The following is a 26,146-nucleotide window of genomic DNA, read 5'->3' on the forward strand; positions in this document are numbered from 1 at the left end:
CAGCACTACTGACACACCAACACAGTCAGAAACAGGAATACACGGCATCTAAATGGAGAAAAGAACGGAGGATACACGGCATCTAAATGGAGAAAAGAACGGAGGATACACGGCATCTAAATGGAGAAAAGAACGGAGGATACACGGCATCTAAATGGAGAAAAGAACGGAGGATACACGGCATCTAAATGGAGAAAAGAACGGAGGATACACGGCATCTAAATGGAGAAAAGAACGGAGGATTACACGGCATCTAAATGGAGAAAAGAACGGAGGATTACACGGCATCTAAATGGAGAAAAGAACGGAGGATACATGGCATCTAAATGGAGAAAAGAACGGAGGATACACGGCATCTAAATGGAGAAAAGAACGGAGGATTACACGGCATCTAAATGGAGAAAAGAACGGAGGATTACACGGCATCTAAATGGAGAAAAGAACGGAGGATTACACGGCATCTAAATGGAGAAAAGAACGGAGGATACACGGCATCTAAATGGAGAAAAGAACGGAGGATACACGGCATCTAAATGGAGAAAAGAACGGAGGATTACACGGCATCTAAATGGAGAAAAGAACGGAGGATACACGGCATCTAAATTGAGAAAAGAACGGAGGATACATGGCATCTAAATGGAGAAAAGAACGCAGGACACACGGCATCTACATGGCGAAAAAAACTGAGGATACACGGCATCTAAATGGAGAAAAGAACGGAGGATTACACGGCATCTAAATGGCAAAAAGAACGGAGGATACATGGCATCTAAATGGAAAAAAGAACGGAGGATGAGCAGAGAGAAAAAGACGACTAGAGAACGGACCGGAACTGAAAATCCCCAGAATCCACCAGCACACCATACAGCTTCTCAAAGGAGAACATGTATGTTACAAGAATACATAGAATGCAACTGAAAGAGAGAGTGATAGATTGAGAGAGAGAGATAGAGAGAGAGAGGGAGAGGTAGTTACTCGCGAGTCGTAGGTCCTGCTATGGCCTCTGTGGTCCTTGTTGAGCCCCATCCTAGAGTGGAGCTACAGTACAGTAACGTATGGACAGAGCAGCACAGAGTCAAGAGGTTTACAACAGACAGGCAGAGTAGAGGAATGCTAGGAGACAGGAGTATAGCGAGAAGTTATCAACATGAACATTTTAATAGGTAACCCACCAGAGTTCAATGAAACAAAGATCTATGACTGGACAAGAGGTCGTTGACAAGTGAACAGCCGTACCAGAGGTTAAAAGCGAGGTAGGAGATGAAGTGAAGAAAAGAACGAGAGAATACAGAGAACGGGGCAAAGGAGAACGGATCAACAGCAGCTGGCATGATGTTGTGTAACAGTGTTACTGAGCTTAACACAGATGAACAATACCACATTGAGCAGTTCTGACATGCATCTGATATGCATCTGTTGGTCACAGATACCTTAATAAAAAGGTAGAGGTGTGGATCAGAAAACCAGTCAGTATCTGGGAACTGGAAACCGCTGCCTCACACGTCGATTCAAAGCATCCCAAACATGCTCAGTGGGTGACATGTCTGCTGAGTATGCATACCATGGAAGAACAGGGACATTTTCAGGTTCCAGGAATTGTGTACAGATCCTTGCAATATGGGTCAGTGCATTATCGTGCTGAAACATGAGGTGATGGTGGCGGAGGAATGGCACGACAATGGGCCTCAGGATCTCATCACGGAATCTCTGTGCATTCAAATTGCCATCGATAAAATGCAATTGTGTCCACTGCCCGTAGCTTATGGCCGCCTATACCATAGCCCCATGGGGCACTCTATTCACAACGTTGACATCAGCAAACTGCTCACCCACACACGTGTTCTGCAGTTATGAGGCCGGTTGGACATACTGCCAAATTATCTAAAACAGTGTTGGAGTTGGCTTATGGTAGAGAAATGAACATTCAATTCTCTGGCAACAACTCTGGTGGACATTCCTACTGTCAGCATGCCAACTGCACGCTCCCTCAAAACTTGACACGTGTGACAAAATTGCACATTTTAGAGTGGCCTTCATTGTTCCCAGCACAATTGCACTTGTGTAATAATCATACTGTTTAACTTCTTATGGCTGGGGGCAGTATTGAGTAGCTTGGATGAATAAGGTGCCCAGAGTAAACTGCCTGCTACTCAGTCCCAGTTGCAAATATATGCATATTATTAGTAGATTTGGATAGAAAACCCTCTGAAGTTTCTAGAACTGTTTCAATGATGTCTGTGAGTATAACAGAACTCATATGGCAGGCATAAACCTGAGAAAAAATCCAACCAGGAAGTGGGAAATCTGAGGTTTGTAGGTTTTCAACTCATCGCCTATCGAATATACAGTGGGATATTGGTCATATTGCACTTCCTAAGGCTTCCACTAAATGTCACCAGTCTTTAGAACCTTGTTTGATGCTTCTACTGTGAAGGAGGGGGGAATGAGGGCTCTTTGAGTCATGGGTCTGGCAGAGTGCCATGACCAGGCGCGCGTTCACGTGAGAGAGTTAGCTTGCGTTCCATTGCATTTCTGAAGACAAAGGAATTCTCCGGTTGGAACATTATTAAAGATTGATTCTATACTTCGTATGACATGTTTCTACGAACTGTAATATGACTTTCGTCTGAACTTTCGCATTGGACTTGCCCGCGCGTCGTGAGTTTGGATTGTGTACTGAACGCGCGAACAAAAAGAAAGTATTTGGACATAAATTATGGACTTTATGGAACAAATCAAACATTTATTGTGGAACTGGGATTCCTGGGAGTGCATTCTGATGAAGATCATCAAAGGTAAGTGAATATTTATAATGCTATTCTGACATCTGTTGACTCCACAACATGGCGGATATCTTCATGGCTTGTTTGGGCTCTGAGCGCTGTACTCAGATTATAGCACGGTGTGCTTTTTCCGTAAAGTTTTTTTGAAATCTGACACAACATTTGCATTAAGGAGAAGTTTATCTAAAGTTCCATGTGTAATACTTGTATCTTTTATCAATGTTTATTATGAGTATTTCTGTAAATTGATGTGGCTCTCTGCAAAATCACCGGATGTTTTGGAGAAAACATTACTGAAAACATAACGTGCCTATGTAAACAGAGATTTTTGGATATAAATTAGAGGTCGGCCGATTAATTAGGGCCGATTAATTAGGGCCGATTAATTAGGGCCGATTAATTAGGGCCGATTTCAAGTTTTCATAACAATCGGAAATCTGTATTTTTGGACACCAATTTGGCCGAATACATTATTTTTTTTTTTTACACCTTTATTTAATCTTTATTTAACTAGGCAAGTCAGTTAAGAACACATTCTTATTTTTAATGACGGCCTAGGAACGGTGGGTTAACTGCCTTGTTCAGGGGCAGAACGACAGATTTTTACCCTGTCAGCTCGGGGATTCAATCTTGCAACCTTACAGTTAACTAGTCCAACGCTCTAACCACCTGCCTCTCATTGCACTCCTGTTACATTCGCGTTACGCCTGTTACGCGAATGCAGTAAGCCAAGGTAAGTTGCTAGCTAGCATTAAACTTATCTTATAAAAAACAATCAATCAATCAATCATAATCACTAGTTAACTACACATGGTTGATGATATTACTAGTTTATCTAGCATGTCCTGCGTTGCATATAATCGATGCCGTGCATATTCGCGAAAAAGGACTGCCGTTGCTCCAATGTGTACCTAACCATAAACATCAATGCCTTTCTTAAAATCAATACACAGAAGTATATATTTTTAAACCTGCATATTTAGCTAAAAGAAATCCAGGTTAGCAGGCAATATTAACCAGGTGAAATTGTGTCACTTCTCTTGCGTTCATTGCAAGCAGAGTCAGGGTATATGCAACAGTTTGGGCCGCCTAATTTGCCAGAATTTTACGTAATTATGACATAACATTGAAGGTTGTGCAATGTAACAGGAATATTTAGACTTATGGATGCCACCCGTTAGATAAAATAAGGAACGGTTCCGTATTTCACTGAAAGAATAAACGTCTTGTTTTCGAGATGATAGTTTCCGGATTCGACCATGACCTAAGGCTCGTATTTCTGTGTGTTATTATGTTATAATTAAGTCTATGATTTGATAGAGCAGTCTGACTGAGCGATGGTAGGCACCAGCAGGATCGTAAGCATTCATTCAAACAGAACTTTCGTGCGTTTTGCCAGACTTGGAGTGGTTGTTCCCCTTGCTCTGCATGGGTAACACTGCTTCGAGGGTGGCTGTTGTCGATGTGTTCCTGGTTCGAGCCCAGGTAGGGGCGAGGAGAGGGAAGGAAGCTATACTGTTACACTGGCAATACTAAAGTGCCTATAAGAACATCCAATAGTCAAAGGTATATGAAATACAAATGGTAGAGAGAGAAATAGTGCTATAATTCCTATAATAACTACAACCTAAAACTTCTTACCTGGGAATATTGAAGACTCATGTTAAAAGGAACCACCAGCTTTCATATGTTCTCATGTTCTGAGCAAGGAACTTAAACGTTAGCTGTCTTACATGGCACATATTGCACTTTTACTTTCTTCTCCAACACAATGTTTTTGCATTATTTAAACCAAATTGAACATGTTTCATTATTTACTTGAGGCTAAATAGATTTTATTGATGTATTATATTAAGTTAAAATAACTGTTCATTCAGTATTGTTGTAATTGTCATTATTACAAATAATAATTTTTAAAAATCGTCCGATTAATCGGTATCGTTTTTTTTGGGTCCTCCAATAATTGGTATCGGTATCGGCGTTGAAAAATCATAATCGGTCGACCTCTAATATAAATATGAACTTTATCGAACAAAACATACATGTATTGTGTAACATGAAGTCCTATGAGTGTCATCTGATGAAGATCATCAAAGGTTAGTGATTCATTTTATCTCTATTTCTGCTTTTTGTGACTCCTCTCTTTGGCTGGAAAAATGGCTGTGTTTTTCTGTGTGTAGGTGCAGACCTAACATAATGATATGTTGTGCTTTCGTCGTAAAGCCTTTTTGAAATCGGACACTGTGGTGGGATTAACACGTTTATCTTTAAAATGGTGTAAAATACTTGTATATCTGATGAATTTTAATTCTGAGATTTCTGTTGTTTTGAATTTTGCGCCCTGCACTTTCACTGGTTGTTGTCATATCGATCCCGTTAACGGGATCCCAGCCATAAGATTAATCAGCTTTTTAACCTTCATTTAACTTGGCAAGTCAGTGAACAACAAATTCTTATTTACAATGATGGCCTACCACGGCCAAACCCTAACCCAGACGACGCTGGGCCAATTGTGCCGCCCTATGGGACTTCCAATCACGGCCAGTTGTGATACAGCCTGGAATCGAACCTGGTCTGTAGTGACGCCTCTAGCACTGAGATACAGTGCCTTAGACTGCTGCGCCACTCGGGAGCCCAGGGATGTAAACAAATTGTGGAGAAATCAGCTTTTTGTGCGTATGGAAAATGTCTGGGATCTTTTATTTCATGAAAAATGGGACCAACACCTTACATGTTCTGTTTATATTGTTGCTCAGTGTAGAAGGACCTGGCCTGACATCCTGGTCTGTACACTCTCAATACCATAGGTGCTGCGGGATATGGTCGTGCAGGTAACAAAGGCTAGCAGTGATTTGAGGTGAAGATTTGAGAAATCCTGTCAACATGGGCCTACTGTGATACTACTGTGAAACATCCCAAACCACAAGAGTTTAAACAACACGTCTCTGCATCTCTCCCTATGAATCTATCCACCTAGGCTGGAGATGAACGTTCTGGACTACATTAAGAATAGTAGGACAGGAGGTCAGCCTCCTTAAGCACTCAACCTAAACAACAACGACATTACAATAGTCAAACAACAGACACGGATGAGAGGTCATCACAATAGCTAGGACACAACAAGACTGGAGGGAAAATATCAGAGACACAGCTGCCTGTGGGATATGTTATGTACAGCAGGCTTGACTGCCTTTACCATGACAACGGGCTCATGAGAACATGACAAGAGGAGAGGAGGACTGCCATCAGAAGAACATAGTGACTTGCTTCACTGTGTGGTCGCTGATGCTGCCAGCACTCTCTCCATAACTTCCTCTTCTCTCCTCTTCTCTCCCCCCTTTCTCCCTCACGTTCTCCTCTCTCACTTTCTCCTCCCTTTCTCCTTTCTCTCTCCTCACTTTCTCCTCTGTATCTCTCCCTCACTTTCTGCTCTCTCTCTCCCTCACTTTCTGCTCTCTCTCTCCCTCACTTTCTGCTCTCTCTCTCCCTCCCTTTCTCCTCTCGCTCTCCCTCCCTTTCTCCTCTCGCTCTCCCTCCCTTTCTCCTCTCGCTCTCCCTCCCTTTCTCCTCTCGCTCGCTCGCTCTCCCTCCCTTTCTCCTCTCTCTCTCTCCCTCCCTTTCTCCTCCTCTCTCTCCCTCCCTTTCTCCTCTCTCTCTCTCCCTCCCTTTCTCCTCTCTCTCTCTCCCTCCCTTTCTCCTCCCTCTCCCTCCCTTTCTCCTTCCTTCTCTCTCTCTCTCTCTCCCTCCCTTTCTCTCCCTCCCACAACAGAGGTCATGAATGAAAGTGAGGCAAACAGAGAAGGGAAGGATTGAATGAATAAACAAGTGAATGAATGAATTAAGCAGAAGGAAATATTATTAGATCAGTATTCTTTCGCTTTGCCAGATGCTGCATAAAAACACACACACACACACACACACACACACACACACACACACACACACACACACACACACACACACACACACACACACACACACACACACACACACACACACACACACACACACACACACACACACACACACACACACACAAGATGAGATGAGGGTCAAGCAGAAACAGATGAGTCAGCATGTTGATGAATGCCAATAAGGACTCTGATTACCTTTGGACTAAAAGAAAGACGTGACTGTCAGGCCCAATCAAAAAAATACTTACTAGGAGATTACCCAATCAGAGGGATCGATCAGCGCCTGTGGGCCAGGATTCCAATAGTGTTAACAGGACAATATGTCATGTCCTCTAGTGATAAAGTGAGCCTGTCACAGACCTGAGATGACAGTAAGACTTGCTGATGGCCCTGAGCGTGGTGTGTGTGTGTAACCATTTACCTGGTCCAAGGTAGAGTACCTAGACCGGAGCGTGATGACCTCATCCAGGTGAGCCCTGAACTCTCTCCGTGCAGCCTGGAGAAAGCCACAGGACAATCACTCGCCTGGACCACACACACACACACACACACACACACTGACACACACGCCAAACATGGCACATACAAATTAGGCTCATGAGTGCACAAAAACACAGGTATGGCTCACACAGACACAAACACAGGTATGTCTCACACAGACACAAACACAGGTATGTCTCACACAGACACAAACACAGGTATGTCTCACACAGACACAAACACAGGTATGTCTCACACAGACACAAACACATGTATGTCTCACACAGACACAAACACAGGTATGGCTCACGCAGACACAAACACAGGTATGTCTCACACAGACACAAACACAGGTATGTCTCACACAGACACAAACACAGGTATGGCTCACACAGACACAAACACAGGTATGTCTCACACAGACACAAACACAGGTATGTCTCACACAGACACAAACACAGGTATGGCTCACGCAGACACAAACACAGGTATGGCTCACACAGACACAAACACAGGTATGTCTCACACAGACACAAACACAGGTATGTCTCAAACACACACACAACCACAGGTAACGCGTACACACACAAGCCCACTACCCACCAATTCCCAATTGTCCTGACACACACTGGCCAAACACACTACAAAGCAAGTACGCCTGCATGGACTGGTATGAGATGGAGACTGCAGACATTTAGCCAAACAAATGGAGCCAAATCAAATATGAAAGAAACCTCAAACCGCACTGAACCACATGGATATGACTCTACTATTTCACTTTTATTGACTCAATCTGAAAATCCAGAGGGCAAGGAAACCAAAACTGTTTCTAAACACAAACAAAGCAAAAGGTCATGGTTACCATGGTTATAATGATACCGTGATGATTAGGACGGGAGGAGATTTTTAAAAGCATCGTTCTGAGAGTGGATTAGATGTAATGCCTGAGGAATGAGTGTGAGAAAAAGAGAGAGAGAGAGACAGGATTATATTTAAAGCCTGAGGAATGTGAGTGAGTGAGTAAGTGAGTGAGTGAGTGAGTGAGTGAGTGAGTGAGTGAGTGAGTGAGTGAGTGAGTGAGTGAGTGAGTGAGTGAGTGAGTGACTGTGTGTGTCTGTTTGTTTGTGTGTGATTGTGTGTGACAGATAGTCCAGCTAAGAGCAGGAGGTCATCAGTTCACACCACAACGAGGGGCTGTGGAACAAGGGAAGGATAAAGAAGATAAATAGAACAATGATGAATAATGACGTTGATAAAATAAAAAGTGTTCCAAAATAAACACTTGGGTCAAACGCACATCATTTAGCCAGTAAACACACATCATGTAGCCAGTAAACACACATCATGTAGCCAGTAAACACACATCATGTAGCCAGTAAACACACATCATGTAGCCAGTAAACGCACATCATGTAGCCAGTAAACGCACATCATTTAGTCAGTAAACGCACATCATGTAGCCAGTAAACACACATCATGTAGCCAGTAAACACACATCATGTAGCCAGTAAACACACATCATTTAGTCAGTAAACGCACATCATGTAGCCAGTAAACACACATCATGTAGCCAGTAAACGCACATCATTTAGTCAGTAAACGCACATCATGTAGCCAGTAAACGCACATCATTTAGCCAGTAAACGCGCATCATTTAGCCAGTAAACGCACATCATTTAGTCAGTAAACGCACATCATGTAGTCAGTAAACGCACATCATGTAGCCAGTAAACACACATCATGTAGCCAGTAAACACACATCATTTAGCCAGTAAACGCACATAATTTAGTCAGTAAACGCACATCATGTAGCCAGTAAAGGCACATCATTTAGTCAGTAAACGCACATCATTTAGCCAGTAAACGCACATCATGTAGCCAGTAAACACACATCATGTAGCCAGTAAACACACATCATGTAGCCAGTAAACGCACATCATTTAGTCAGTAAACGCACATCATGTAGCCAGTAAACACACATCATGTAGCCAGTAAACGCACATCATTTAGTCAGTAAACGCACATCATGTAGCCAGTAAACACACATCATGTAGCCAGTAAACGCACATCATTTAGCCAGTAAACGCACATCATTTAGTCAGTAAACGCACATCATGTAGTCAGTAAACGCACATCATGTAGCCAGTAAACACACATCATGTAGCCAGTAAACGCACATCATTTAGCCAGTAAACGCACATCATTTAGTCAGTAAACGCACATCATGTAGCCAGTAAACGCACATCATTTAGTCAGTAAACGCACATCATGTAGCCAGTAAACACACATCATTTATCCAGTAAACACACATCATTTATCCAGTAAACTCAAAAAATAGCTTACAACAACGCAACAAATAATAGTGTAGAGTATCTCCAGATTTCTAAGCTCTTTGGTCACCAGTAAGATGCATGTCTGGTTGAGAGGTTTGGGGGGTCACAGTGCTGCAGTGAGGGTAGGGGAGAAGGGGGGCGGATGGAAGGATAGAGGGAGGGGAGGGGAGGAGGAGGAGTTGAGGGGAGGACAGTGGAGAGGAGGGGGGCAGGTGTAAGGATAGAGGGAGGGGAGAGGAGGTGAGGGAAGGTGATGTGAGGGGAGGAGTGGAGTGGGACAGGTGGAAGGATAGAAAATAGGGAGGAAAGGACTGTGGAAGGGCCTCTAAGGAGGCGGGACTAGGGTATTTGACGGAGGAAGAGTGATAGAAGAGAGGACGGGATGGTGATGGGGTGATTGCCATGGCAACGCAGGTAGATTGACACATGCGGAGGTACCTCTGAGACACTATAAGTGGATGAGCAGGAGGGGAGCCGGGCCTAGGGACGGTGCCGTGGGAGAGAGAGAGAGGGAGGGAGAAGGGGGGAGGAGAAGAGATCAGAGAGATAGGGGAAGAGGGGAAGAGGGGAAGGGAGGGAGAAGAGAAAAGGGTTAACACAGCAGCCAGTGGCAGCTGTCGGCAAGAGAGAGGAGAGACAAAATAGTGCCCCTAGTGGGCTGGAGGATTGCATCTCACACTAAATACAAGGCGGGAAGGGAAGGGCACAGTTCAAATGTCAAACTACTACTGGGACATGAGTTTTGTCCTATGGCTACTCCATCTCAACAAGACCTATAGTAGGACATGAGTTTTGTCATATGGCTACTCCATCTCAACAAGACCTATAGTAGGACATGAGTTTTGTCCTATGGCTACTCCATCTCAACAAGACCTATAGTAGGACATGAGTTTTGTCATATGGCTACTCCATCTCAACAAGACCTATAGTAGGACATGAGTTTTGTCATATGGCTACTCCATCTCAACAAGACCTATAGTAGGACATGAGTTTTGTCCTATGGCTACTCCATCTCAACAAGACAGAGACCTATCATCATAGAGACAATCCAAAGATGCCTGGACTAATGCTATGATAAACCACCACAGTACTGCAAAAGAAAGTAAAACCCAGCTCAGCAACAGAGACATCTGCTACTGTTATTGCTACAGATCAACTGTGCTGCAGCATTATCTAGTGCTGCAGGAACAACAGAAGAGAACTATTGAGTTGGGAAGATTAGAATAGTGCTAAGACAGCGTTATGGATGGGGTCTCTCACACACACACACACACACACACACACACACACACACACACACACACACACACACACACACACACACACACACACACACACACACACACACACACACACACACACACACACACACACACACACACACACACACTGCTTGGGTTGGGCTTTAGTTTAATCAGTTCACGTATGAGTCAGGTCAGGTGGCTCCACATGCACCTTTCACCTCAGACTGAGTGAAGTGTGTGTGTGCGTGTGTGCGTGACCATAGCAAGCATAGGATCCCTGTGGTTCTTCTTGGGATGACCTCCGACTCCTTCTCCCATCATCAATCAACGTCTGGTGTGTGTGTGTGTGGTATAGGGGTGTGTGGGGGGGTGGGGTGGAGGACAAATCAATATTACAAAGACAAGAGGGTAGGCGTGACATGGGCAGACCTGGCGCCTGAACAAATCATCTGGAAGGGCATTTGATTTCCATAGGCGGGCCCATGTGTAGACCATGTATCTGACGCGGTCTGGACAGTGAAACAGCACCGCTCTATGTGTAGACAATGTATCTGACGCGGTCTGGACAGTGAAACAGCACTTCTCGATGTGTAGACCATGTATCTGACGCGGTCTGGACAGTGAAACAGCACCGCTCTATGTGTAGACCATGTATCTGACGCGGTCTGGACAGTGAAACAGCACCGCTCTATGTGTAGACCATGTATCTGACGCGGTCTGGACAGTGAAACAGCACCTCTCTATGTGTAGACCATGTACCTGACGCGGTCTGGACAGTGAAACAGCACCTCTCTATGTGTAGACCATGTATCTGACGCGGTCTGGACAGTGAAACAGCACCTCTCTATGTGTAGACCATGTATCTGACGCGGTCTGGACAGACATAATATGACATGTCACACTCTTTTGGTCCAGACAGCATCAGATACACGGTCTACACATACTGAGACAGAAGGGTGCTGTTTCATTGTCCAGACAGCATCAGATACATGGTCTACACATACTGAGGTGCTGTTTCACTGTCAAGACAGCATCAGATACATGGTCTACACATACTGAGGTGCTGTTTCACTGTCAAGACAGCATCAGATACATGGTCTACACATACTGAGGTGCTGTTTCACTGTCAAGACAGCATCAGATACATGGTCTACACATACTGAGGTGCTGTTTCACTGTCAAGACAGCATCAGATACATGGTCTACACATACTGAGACAGAAGGGCACTCAGATGATTTAGCTGAGATTGATGCGTCTTTCTGTCTGTGTGTGTCTCGGTCAAATAAATGATCAGTATTTCATTTGAAGGTACAGTAGGGCGGGCCAGTCCCCTTAATGCTCGTCCATAACACCGGCTCTGGTCATGGGACTGCTGCTCAATACTAACTGGTAATGGTACACACGAACACACACGCACGCACACACACACAACAACAACACTGGCACAGACCACACGCACGCACACACACACAACAACAACACTGGCACAGACCACACGCACGCACACACACACAACAACAACACTGGCACAGACCACACGCACGCACACACACACAACAACAACACTGGCACAGACCACACACACGTACACACACACAACAACAACACTGGCACAGACCACACGCACACATACACACACACAACAACAACACTGGCACAGACCACACGCACGCACACACACACAACACAACACTGGCACAGACCACACACACGCACACACACACAACAACAACACTGGCACAGACCACACGCACGCACACACACACACACAACAACAACACTGGCACAGACCACACGCACGCACACACACACAACAACAACACTGGCACAGACCACACGCACGCACACACACACACACAACAACACTGGCACAGACCACACGCACGCACACACACACAACAACAACACTGGCACAGACCACACACACGTACCCACAAACATACCAACCAAGGTTAATTAATACCAAGGCTGTTGTTTTGTGCAATTATTACATGGTACTTCAACATGAGGGAAACAAAGGCATGGGAAATGGATATTATCCCACAGTTAATTCATCTGCAATGCTGTACAGTCACCAGGTGTGTGTGTGTGTTTGGTATGCATGGGTGTGTGTGTGTGTTCAGCTCCCCTCCAGGGCTGTAGTGTTCAGACTCATAAGCAGCCGCCTGTCCACCCACTCTTCCCCATCCCCAGAAGGTACCACTCTGGAGGCCCGCAGAACCTCTCCTCACCCCTTCTCACCCTTCCTCACCCCTCCTTACCCGCTCAAACCCTCTAGCCTCAGCACTCCTCACCTTGCCTGTGTGTGCCTCCCAGTCATGCTGTTCTCCATCCAGTGAGTGTAATCACATCCAGGAGAGCAGCCTGGAGGACTGTGGTGAGGCATTAAAGACCATGCTAGTTACACCTAATGTGATAGAACATGTCAATGACATGGTGCAACGTAAAAACTCAAGGCAACATTTTTTTTTTAAAGGCAGAAACGTTTTGGAGTTTTCTTTTAATGTACTGGTGCATCCAAGCAGTTCTATAGGAACGTGATGGCTAATCCTAGGAAGGAGTTGTCAGCAGAATAGTTGTATAGGAATGTGATGGCTAATCCTAGGAAGGAGTTGTCAGCAGAATAGTTGTATAGGAATATGATGGCTAATCCTAGGAAGGAGTTGTCAGCAGAATAGTTCTATAGGAACGTGATGGCTAATTCTAGGAAGGAGTTGTCAGCAGAATAGTTGTATAGGAATGTGATGGCTAATCCTAGGAAGGAGTTGTCAGCAGAATAGTTCTATAGGAACGTGATGGCTAATCCTAGGAAGGAGTTGTCAGCAGAATAGTTCTATAGGAATGTGATGGCTAATCCTAGGAAGTAGTTGTCAGCAGAATAGTTGTATAGGAATGTGATGGCTAATCCTAGGAAGGAGTTGTCAGCAGAATAGTTCTATAGGAATGTGATGGCTAATCCTAGGAAGGAGTTGTCAGCAGAATAGTTGTATAGGAATGTGATGGCTAATCCTAGGAAGGAGTTGTCAGCAGAATAGTTGTATAGGAATGTGATGGCTAATCCTAGGAAGGAATTGTAAGCAGAATAGTTGTATAGGAATGTGATGGCTAATCCTAGGAAGGAGTTGTCAGCAGAATAGTTCTATAGGAATGTGATGGCTAATCCTAGGAAGGAGTTGTCAGCAGAATAGTTGTATAGGAATGTGATGGCTAATCCTAGGAAGGAGTTGTCAGCAGAATAGTTCTATAGGAATGTGATGGCTAATCCTAGGAAGGAGTTGTCAGCAGAATAGTTCTATAGGAATGTGATGGCTAATCCTAGGAAGGAGTTGTCAGCAGAATAGTTGTATAGGAATGTGATGGCTAATCCTAGGAAGGAGTTGTCAGCAGAATAGTTGTATAGGAATGTGATGGCTAATCCTAGGAAGGAATTGTAAGCAGAATAGTTGTATAGGAATGTGATGGCTAATCCTAGGAAGGAGTTGTCAGCAGAATAGTTCTATAGGAATGTGATGGCTAATCCTAGGAAGGAGTTGTCAGCAGAATAGTTCTATGGGAACGTGATGGCTAATCCTAGGAAGGAGTTGTCAGCAGAATAGTTGTATAGGAATGTGATGGCTAATCCTAGGAAGGAGTTGTCAGCAGAATAGTTCTATAGGAATGTGATGGCTAATCCTAGGAAGGAGTTGTCAGCAGAATAGTTCTATAGGAATGTGATGGCTAATCCTAGGAAGGAGTTGTCAGCAGAATAGTTGTATAGGAATGTGGTGGCTAATCCTAGGAAGGAGTTGTCAGCAGAATAGTTCTATAGGAACGTGATGGCTAATCCTAGGAAGGAGTTGTCAGCAGAATAGTTCTATAGGAATGTGATGGCTAATCCTAGGAAGGAGTTGTCAGCAGAATAGTTCTATAGGAATGTGATGGCTAATCCTAGGAAGGAGTTGTCAGCAGAATAGTTCTATAGGAATGTGATGGCTAATCCTAGGAAGGAGTTGTCAGCAGAATAGTTCTATAGGAATGTGATGGCTAATCCTAGGAAGGAGTTGTCAGCAGAATAGTTCTATAGGAATGTGATGGCTAATCCTAGGAAGGAGTTGTCAGCAGAATAGTTCTATAGGAATGTGATGGCTAATCCTAGGAAGGAGTTGTCAGCAGAATAGTTCTATAGGAATGTGATGGCTAATCCTAGGAAGGAGTTGTCAGCAGAATAGTTCTATAGGAATGTGATGGCTAATCCTAGGAAGGAGTTCTCAGCAGAATAGTTCTATAGGATCAATAAAAAGCTACAATGGCTGTGTTTAGACTACAAGGACAGGCAGGGTTCTCCACTCCACAGTAGAAAAAGCTGCTACAGCTTGAGGAAGAGGGCGCACACACACACACACACACACACACACACACACACACACACACACACACACACACACACACACACACACACACACACACACACACACACACACACACACACACACACACACACACACACACACACACACACACACACACACACACACACACACACACACACACACACACACACACACACACACACACCGCCCGCTGTGGAGTCGACCAGAGCCCCACAACCCTCTACCACTGTAACTGGACTGAGAGTGAATTAAAAACATTATGAAACAGTCCTTGAGTGTTGTTGTGATGAATATGGGTGACGCTGTCTGACTCTCGCTCCATGTTACAGAGGAGAAACTATGTTGTTGTGATGAATATGGGTGACGCTGTCTGACTCTCGCTCCATGTTACAGAGGAGAAACTATGTTGTTGTGATGAATATGGGTGACGCTGTCTGACTCTCGCTCCATGTTACAGAGGAGAAACTATGTTGTTGACCATTCAGGCATCACATCCATGAGAGAGAGAGGGACGATTCGGTTGCTCTGACTAGTAAACAACGTCCCTTACCGGGTGGTAATGGGGGGCTTAAAATCAACACAGTTTTACATCACAATATTATTTTGGACAATATTATATTGATACTTTGACTCCAAGTATTGATATGTAAAAATCTTTTTGTTTATTTCCCCTCATCAATCTACACACAATACCCCATAATGACAAAGTTAAAACAGGTTTTTAGAAATGCTTGCTAATTTAAGTAAAATTTACATAAGTATTCAGACCCTTTACTCAGAACATTGTTGAAACCCCTTTGGCAGCGATTAAGTTGGCTTGGGTATGAAGCTACAAGCTTGTCACCTGTATGTGCGGAGTTTCTCCCATTCTTCTCTGCAGATCATCTCAAGCTCTGTCAGGTTGGATGGGGAGCGTTGATGCACAGATATTTCCAGGTCTCTCCAGAGACGTTTGATCAGGTTCAAGTCCGGGCGAGACTTGTCCCGAAGCCACTCCTGCGTTATCTTGGCTGTGTGCTTAGGGTCGTTGTCCTGTTGGAAGGCGAACCTTTGCCCCAGTCTGAGGTCCTGATAGCTCTGGAGCAGGTTTTCATCAAGGATTCTCTGTACTTTGCTCTGTTCATCTTTCCCTCAATCCTGACTAGCCTCCCAGTCCCTGCAACTGAAAAACATCCCCACAGCATGATTCTGCTTCACCGTAGGGATGGTGCCAGGTTTCCTCCAATTGTGACGCTTGGCATTCAGGCCAAAGAGTTCAATCTTGGTTTCATCAGACCAGAAAATCTTGTTTTTAGGTGCCTTTTGGCAAACTCCAAGCAGGCTGTCATGTGCCTTTTACTGAGGAGTGGCTTCTGTCTGGCCACTGTACCATAATGGCCTGATTGGTGGAGTGCTCCAGAGATGGTTGGCCTTCTGGAAGGTTCTCCCATCTCCAAAGAGGAACTCTAGAACTCTGTCAGAGTGACCATCAGGTTCTTGGTCACCTCCCTGACCAAGGCCCTTCTCCCCCGATTGCTCAGTTTTGCCGGGAAGCCAGCTCTAGGAAGAGTCTGGTGGTTCCAAACTTCTTCCATTTAAGAATGATGGAGGCCACTGGGTTCTTGGGGACCTTCAATGCTGCAGAAATGTTTTGGTACCTTTCCCCAGATCTGTGCCTCGACACAATCCTGTCTCGGTGCTCTACGGAAAATTCCTACGACCTCAGGTCTTGGATTTTGCTCTGAAATGCACTGTTAACTGTGAGACCTTATATAGACAGGTGTGTGTCTTTCCAAATCATGTCCAACCAATTGAAATTATCTCAAGGATGATCAATGGAAACAGGATGCACCTGTGCTCAATTTTGAGTCTCATAGCAAAGGGTCTGAATGCTTATGTAAATAAGGTATTTCTGGTTTTACCTTTTAATACATTTGCAAAACTTTATAAAAACTGTTTTTGCTTTGTCATTGTGGGGTATTGTGTGTAGATGGCTGAGGATTTTAATTTATTTAATCCCTTTTAGAATAAGGCTGTAATGTAACAAAATGTGGAAAGACTCGAGGGGTCTGGATACACTGTATTGTATCGGCACCTAAGTACCATGATAATATGAGGTCCCTGGCAATACCCAGCCCTACTACTTAATCAGTACTTAACTGCTTTCAACAGCACTGACAAGATCCTCAGCTTTAGGCTGCCAGAACAAAGGACCATAGACCCAGAGCAAATCACCAACTACACTATATCTGGATGTAGCTTCAGTACAGAAGCATCTAAGGCCTGGCTTTCTGCCAACACCACATCCAGAAACAGCAGTAAGACAGCACTATCATGTGTGGCTAACATCTGAGACCATGTCACCTAAAACCTCTTTATCTAATACAGTTCTCTCAGTCGAACATCTGAGAACATGTCACCTAAAACCTCTTTATCTAATACAGTTCTCTCAGTCTAACATCTGAGACCATGTCACCTAAAACCTCTTTATCTAATACAGTTCTCTCAGTCTAACATCTGAGACCATGTCACCTAAAACCTCTTTATCTAATACAGTTCTCTCAGTCTAACATCTGAGAACATGTCACCTAAAACCTCTTTATCTAATACAGTTCTCTCAGTCTAACATCTGAGACCATGTCACCTAAAACCTCTTTATCTAATACAGTACTCTCAGTCTAACATCTGAGAACATGTCACCTAAAACCTCTTTATCTAATACAGTACTCTCAGTCTAACATCTGAGAACATGTCACCTAAAACCTCTTTATCTAATACAGTTCTCTCAGTCTAACATCTGAGAACATGTCACCTAAAACCTCTTTATCTAATACAGTTCTCTCAGTCTAACATCTGAGACCATGTCACCTAAAACCTCTTTATCTAATACAGTTCTCTCAGTCTAACATCTGAGACCATGTCACCTAAAACCTCTTTATCTAATACAGTTCTCTCAGTCTAACATCTGAGACCATGTCACCTAAAACCTCTTTATCTAATACAGTTCTCTCAGTCTAACATCTGAGAACATGTCACCTAAAACCTCTTTATCTAATACAGTTCTCTCAGTCTAACATCTGAGACCATGTCACCTAAAACCTCTTTATCTAATACAGTTCTCTCAGTCTAACATCTGAGAACATGTCACCTAAAACCTCTTTATCTAATACAGTTCTCTCAGTCTAACATCTGAGACCATGTCACCTAAAACCTCTTTATCTAATACAGTTCTCTCAGTCTAACATCTGAGACCATGTCACCTAAAACCTCTTTATCTAATACAGTTCTCTCAGTCTAACATCTGAGACCATGTCACCTAAAACCTCTTTATCTAATACAGTTCTCTCAGTCTAACATCTGAGACCATGTCACCTAAAACCTCTTTATCTAATACAGTTCTCTCAGTCTAACATCTGAGAACATGTCACCTAAAACCTCTTTATCTAATACAGTACTCTGTCAATTATTTTCCTATGGAAAAATGTCATGCCTTCTATTCAGATTCAGAACTCAAACAGACCTTTTGTGAGGTATCTAGCTACAGGTTTCAGAAAGCCCAGATTAGCAACGCTACTGTGTGTTAGTATACCCCAGTGTGTTAGTATACCCCTTCTGCATGAGCAACAGCTACTGGGGATCCTAATGAATAAATAACAACATAGTGGTAGCTAGCTAATTGACTACAGTATTGTACAAACTGAATTACAGCACACAATACATAATAATACATAGATGGAGATGTGAGCGATAGCTAGCTAATTGACTACAGTATTGTACAAACTGAGCTATAACACACAATACATAATGGATAATGCACTTTGACACAGTCACATAACACAAACCTTGAAAAAACACACACACACACACACACACACACACACACACACACACACACACACACACACACACACACACACACACACACACACACACACACACACACACACACACAATAAATCAACTACACACAAAGAGCCACAATCTCCCATCCCCTTCTAATGCACACAAAAACAATGACCCCCTTTGCCCCCTAACACGTGCAACGAGAGCTAGCAAAACACAAAACACCAGTCAGTCCGTCAGGAGAGAAGAGAAGATGAGGCAGGCTGCTTACCATGCTTTATCCTGCTTCTGAGTAAGAAGATGTAGTCTCCCACACGCTCACTGGCACATACACACCACACACAGACACACCACACACAGGCTCAGAGAGGAAGGGATTGACAGTGAGAGAGAGGAGGGAGCATAGAAGGCAGAGAGAGCACAACAGGCGAAGTGAGAGAGCGGGAGAGAGAGAAAGTATGGGATGGGGTGAAAAAAAGGAGTGAGGGAGTGTGGAGAATAGAGAGAGAGTGGGGGAGAGAGAGTGGGGGAGAGAGAGAGAGAGAGAGAGAGAGAGAGAGAGAGAGAGAGAGAGAGAGAGAGAGAGAGAGAGAGAGAGAGAGAGAGAGAGGGGGGAGCGAGAGAAAGAGAAGGGAGGGAGAGAGAGGGGAATAAAATATACTAATATTTTATTAGGATCTCTTTTAGTCGTCATTTGGACAAATCTTCCAAGAGTCGTTACACTATTCATAATACGATCACATTTTCACATTTTCACATATAACACACTGTTACAAACAGACATAATACACTGACATATTGACCAGATAAATAACAGTCTAAAAAGATGACTTGATTCTGCCTCTACCATAGTCCAGCACAACTTTCCTATGCATTATATTTAAATGGTATTAAAGTATTGTTTGAATTTATATATTGAAAGATTTCTGGTTTGCGCAGATAAATTATTCAATTTCTTTATTGCTCTAAATCTAAATGTTATTTAGCCTATTTCTATTTTCTGTCTGGGTAACACATGGACAATGTATTTCTGGTATTTACTGAATGTCTGTCTCTTTCCAACTGAATACTGTTGTGAATAGAGTTTGGCTGTTTTAAATGGTGTATATTATTATAAAATAAGCATGTTTTTTTCACTTATCTTGTTGATTGATGACCAACCAAGAGCATTGAGCATGACTACAACAGAAGAACCATATCTCCACCTTTAAACCATCCTTGCTGCTTTGTTCTGTGCATTCTGCAGCCTCCTAACTTCATTTGATGATGCATTTCCCAAGACCACAGAACAGTAGTTCACCTGACTCTCAATTCATGCTTGGGTTGTTTGCTTAAGTATCTTTCCTGGTAAATATTTAGCTATCCTTCTGATCCTGCATGCTGTTTTATTATTATTTTTATTTTTTACATAGATTAGTTATTTGAGACGACCATGATAAGCAGTTGTCTAGCTGCACTCCTAGTAGTTTGGTTTCTGCCACTTCCTCAATTTGTACACCTCCCATACTTAATTGTATCCCATGCTGTGTTGGCCTTTCCTGGTGGAACAGACCTTGGTTTTCCTGGTGGAACAGACCTTGGTTTTCCTGGTGGAACAGACCTTGGTTTTCCTGGTGGAACAGACCTTGGTTTTCCTGGTGGAACAGACCTTGGTTTTCCTGGTGGAACAGACCTTGGTTTTCCTGGTGGAACAGACCTTGGTTTTCTTGGTGGAACAGACCTTGGTTTTCCTGGTGGAACAGACCTTGGTTTTCTTGGTGGAACAGACCTTGGTTTTCCTGGTGGAACAGACCTTGGTTTTCCTGGTGGAACAGACCTTGGTTTTCCTGGTGGAACAGACCTTGGTTTTCCTGGTGGAACAGACCTTGGTTTTCCTGGTGGAACAGACCTTGGTTTTCCTGGTGGAACAGACCTTGGTTTTCTTGGTGGAACAGACCTTGGTTTTCCTGGTGGAACAGACCTTGGTTTTCTTGGTGGAACAGACCTTGGTTTTCCTGGTGGAACAGACCTTGGTTTTCCTGGTGGAACAGACCTTGGTTTTCCTGGTGGAACAGACCTTGGTTTTCCTGGTGGAACAGACCTTGGTCTTCTTGGTGTTCAAAACAAGATTGTTCCGGCAAACCCACTCCCTGATATTTCCCAGATCTACTTGAGGAGCTTGCTGTACCCGTTGAACCGATTGTCTTGCTGTAAAATGTATAAAATGTAGGATCATCTGAAAATATAGTAGCTTGAGTTTCAGATAAGCTATAAGGAAGGTCGTTGGTATATATTAAGTAAAAAAGTGGCCCAAGGCAACTGCCCTGCGGTATTCCACAGTTTAAAGCATGAAGGGAAGAAAATTAACTATTGATATAGGTGGACTGTTTCCTGTCAGTTAGATATGACTGTTCCAAATTCAATGCTACCTCCTTAAAACCATAATGCATTAATTTTGTCAAAATTATTTCATGACCCACTAAATAAAATGCAGCACTAAAATCTAAAAATAGTACACCCACAAACCTGCCATTATCCACAGCTTTGAGCCACTGGTTAGTCATGTCAACCAAAGCAGCAAATATTTTCAGACAGAAAGATGAACGCAGCAGAAAAATAAACGTCCTCACTGTCAACTGTGTTTATTTACAGCAAACTTAATATGTGTGAGTATTTGTATGAACATAACAAGATTCAACAACTGAGACATAAACTGAACAAGTTACACAGACATGTGACTAACAGAAATTGAATAATGTGTCCCTGAACAAAGGGGGGGTCAAAATAAAAATGAACAGTCAGTATCTGGTGTGGCCACCAGCTGCATTAAGTACTGCAGTGCATCTCCTCCTCGTGGACTGCACCAGATTTGCCAGTTCTTGGTGTGAGATATTACCCCACTCTTCCACCAAGGCACCTGCAAGTTCTCAGACATTTCTGGGGGGAATGGCCCTAGCCCTCACCCTCCGATCCAACAGGTCCCAGACGTGCTCAATGGGATTGAGATCCGGGCTCTCCACTGGCCATGGCAGAACACTGACATTCCTGTCTTGCAGAAAATCACGCACAGAACGAGCAGTATGACTGGTGGCATTGTCATGCTGGAGGGAAATGTCAGGATGAGCCTGCAGGAAGGGTACCACATGAGAGAGGAGGATGTCTTCCCTGTAACGCACAGCATTGAGATTGCCTGCAATAACAACATGCTCAGTCCGATGATGCTGTGACACACCGTCCCAGACCATGACAGACCCTCCACCTCCAAATCGATCCCGCTCCAGAGTACAGGCCTCGTTGTAACGCTCATTCCTTCGATGATAAACGCGAATCCGACCATCACCCCTGGTGAGACAAAACCGCGACTCGTCAGTGAAGAGCACTTTTGCCAGTCCTGTCTGGTCCAGCGACGGTGGGTTTGTGCCCATAGGCGATGTTGTTGCCGATGATGTCTGGTGAGGACCTGCCTTACAACAGGCCTACAAGCCCTCAGTCTAGCCTCTCTCAGCCTATTGTGGACAGTCTGAGCACTGATGGAGGGATTGTGCATTCCTGGTGTAACTCGGGCAGTTGTTGTTGCCATCCTGTACCTGTCCCGCAGGTGTGATGTTCGGATGTACTGATCCTGTGCATGTGATGTTACACGTGGTCTGCCACTGCGAGGATGATCAGCTGTCCGTCCTGTCTCCCTGTAGCGCTGTCTTAGGTGTCTCACAGTACGGACATTGCAATTTATTGCCCTGACCACATCTGCAGTCCTCATGCCTCCTTGCAGCATGCCTAAGGCACGTTCACGCAGATGAGCAGGGACCCTGGGCATCTTTCTTTTGGTGTTTTTCAGAGTCAGTAGAAAGGCATCTTTAGTGTCCTAAGTTTTCATAACTGTGACCTTAATTGCCTACCGTCTGTGAGCTGTTAGTGTCTTAATGACAATTCCACAGGTGCATGTTCATTAATTGTTTATGGTTCATTGAACAAGCATGGGAAACAGAGTTTAAACCCTTTACAATGAAGATCTGTGAAGTTATTTGGATTTTTAAGAATTATTTTTGAAAGACAGGGTCCTGAAAAAGGGCCATTTCCCCTCTATTCCAGCCTTCATTAAGCACCGAGGACCATTCCCCTCTATCCCAGCCTTCATTAAGCACTGAGGACTATTCCCCTCTATCCCAGCCTTCATTAAGCACTGAGGACTATTCCCCTCTATCCCAGCCTTCATTAAGCACTGAGGACTATTCCCCTCTATCCCAGCCTTCATTAAGCACTGAGGACTATTCCCTTCTATCCCAGCCTTCATTAAAACTTCTTGCAACTATAGGGGGTGCTGTTCCGCATTAGCATTTTTTGGTCTCCAAATTAAACTGCCTCGTGCTCAATTCTTGATCGTACAATATGCATATTATTGTTATTATTGGATAGAAAACACTTTCTAGTTTCTATAGCCGTTGGAATTTTGTCTCTGAGTGGTACAGAACTACTTCTACAGCACTTTTCCTGACAGGGAGTCAGATTTCAGAAATTTTGACCCCTGATCTGGGGTCGGTTTTAAGGTGCCTGTAAATGCTATGGAGAAACCTACGTCTGCCTACGTCTTCCTCTGGGTGTCAGTACGTCATCACGCTTTGAATGGAGTCGATTGCACAATCAGAGCCACTATAAAACAACAAAACGTGGAAGTACCGTCCTTTCCCTTCGCGCGTCTTACGCAAGATGGACATCGGACTTGCCTCCTTCCAAATGGTTGTTTAGCCAGTAAAATTTCTCCGGTCATGTTTTTACTCGTTATAGTTGTTAAAAACATCATAATGTAGTTAATTTGAACCGTTTTATAGCAATTTATATCCGTTTAGTGCGATTTTGAGGAATTTCTTTGTCGTGCACTTTGAAGCTTTGGGCACGTTTCGGGGTCTCGGTCGATGTTAGTGGACATTTCGAAGGACAGAGGACATCTATCGACCAAAAGAAGATTAGACCCAAGAAAGGATACATTGCCCAAGAATCTGATGGAAAATCACCTCATAGTAAGAAATATTTAATATGATAAATCGTTGTTCTGTCGAAATATTTTAAACGCATAATCCGCCATTTTGTTTGTTATCGCTTCACTTGGCGAACCCTGTATTGCACAGTAAGGATAATTTTAGAAATGTAAATCAGCGGTTGCATTAAGAACTAATTTGTCTTTCGATTCCTGTCAACCCTGTATTTTTTAGTCAAGTATATGATTAGCTTTCGATTAAACTAGATCACTCTGAAAGATGACGTCCGACATTTTGAGGCTTGATTTGCTAGTATTTTCATTGTATAACCACGGTTTTGTATGGCTAAATATGCACATTTTCGAACAAACTCTATATGTATGTTGTAAAATGATGTTACAGGAGTGTCATCGGAAGAATTCTGAGAAGGTTAGTGAAAAAATTAATATATTTTGGCGATGATTACGTTATAGCTCTCTTTGGCTTGAATCGATGCTCTGGTAACGTTTGCACATGTGGTATGCTAACTTATCGATTTATTGTGTTTTCGCTGTAAAACGCTTAGAAAATCTGAAATATTGTCTGAAATCACAAGATCTGGGTCTTTCCATTGCTATGCTTTGTCTATTTTTATGAAATGTTTTATGATGAGTAAATTGGTCATACACGTTGCTCTCTTTAGTAATTCTAGTCGAGTTGTGATGGTCGGTGCAATTGTAAACTGTGATTTCTACCTGAAATATGCACTTTTTTCTAACAAAACCTATCCTATACCATAAATATGTTATCAGACTGTCATCTGATGAGGTTTTTTATTGGTTAGTGGCTATTTATATCTTTATTTGGCCGAATTTGTGATAGCTGCTGATGGAGTAAAAAACTGGTGGAGTAAAAAAAGTGGTGTCTTTTGCTAACGTGGTTAGCTAATAGATTTACATATTGTGTCTTCCCTGTAAAACATTTTAAAAAACAGAAATGATGGGTTTATTCACAAGATCTGTATCTTTCATCTGGTGTCTTGGACTTGTGATTTAATGATATTTAGATGCTACTATCTACTTGTGAAGCTATGCTAGCTATGCTAATCAGTGTGTGGGGGGGGTGGGGGGTGATCCCGGACCCGGGGTAGAGGCTCGTGAAAGGTTAAGCACTGAGGACTATTCCCCTCTATCCCAGCCTTCACTAAGCACTGAGGACTATTCCCCTCTATCCCAGCCTTCATTAAGCACTGAGGACTATTTCCCACCAAGTGGACCAGCTGGCTGCTCGCACGCACGCACGCACGCACGCACACACGCACACACACACACGGGGCTCAAACCATGTGTGTGTATGTGTGTGCGCGAGTGTGTGTGTGTACGTGTGAGAGGCTGAGAGAGACAGAAAGATATGACTGTGCCCGAGTAGTAATATATTAACTCAAAGCTAATCATACACACAGGTGTTTTATGAGATGGTGTGTGATAGAGGATCAGATGTGTGCGTAGGAGTGTTAAGGTCTACAGGGTCTGTGACAGCACAAGGCTGATACTGTAAATATGTAGAATAGAAACTCTTTAATCACAGGGACTGTTTCAGAGTGGAAGACCTTGTCCTTCTTTGTCATGCTCATATCTATTTTTCTCTCGCTCAAATCTCTCCCGCTCTCAAATCCCCCCCTCTCTCTCCCTTATATCTCTCCCTCATCACTGTTTCTCTCTGTCCTTCACATGCCTCTCCCTCATCACTGTTTCTCTCTGTCCTTTACATGCCTCTCTCTCATCACTGTTTCTCTCTGTCCTTCACATGCCTCTCCCTCATCACTGTTTCTCTCTCTCCTTCACATGCCTCTCTGTCTCTCTCATCACTGTTTCTCTCTCTACTTCACATGCCTCTCTGTCTCTCTCACCACTGTTTCTCTCTCTCCTTCACATGCCTCTCTTTCTCTCTCATCACTGTTTCTCTCTCTCCTTCACATGCCTCTCTTTCTCTCTCATCACTGTTTCTCTCTCTCCTTCACATGCCTCTCGTTCTCTCTCATCACTGTTTCTCTCTCTCCTTCACATGCCTCTCTGTCTCTCTCATCACTGTTTCTCTCTCTCCTTCACATGCCTCTCTGTCTCTCTCATCACTGTTTCTCTCTCTCCTTCACATGCCTCTCTCTCATCACTGTTTCTCTCTCTCCTTCACATGCCTCTCGTTCTCTCTCATCACTGTTTCTCTCTCTCCTTCACATGCCTCTCTGTCTCTCTCATCACTGTTTCT

The 26,146-nt window shown here is 43.6% G+C and overlaps 1 protein-coding gene across 8 annotated transcripts in view; it reads right to left on the reverse strand.

Moving 5' to 3' along the window:
- gphna (gephyrin a) overlaps positions 1–26,146 on the reverse strand; it is a 129,966-nt gene that overhangs the window by 34,352 nt on the left and 69,468 nt on the right. For 4 of the 8 annotated variants that reach the window (XM_071382251.1, XM_071382247.1, XM_071382245.1 and 1 more), the window contains one exon: positions 9,949–9,990. The exons of the other annotated variants lie outside the window; for them this stretch is intronic. In XM_071382251.1, the coding sequence (XP_071238352.1) occupies positions 9,949–9,990 (42 nt within the window). The remainder of the gene's footprint in view (positions 1–9,948; positions 9,991–26,146) is intronic. 8 annotated transcript variants of the gene reach the window in all.

The sequence above is a fragment of the Salvelinus alpinus genome, chromosome 34 (assembly GCF_045679555.1).
Source record: "Salvelinus alpinus chromosome 34, SLU_Salpinus.1, whole genome shotgun sequence".
NCBI lineage: Eukaryota > Metazoa > Chordata > Actinopteri > Salmoniformes > Salmonidae > Salvelinus > Salvelinus alpinus.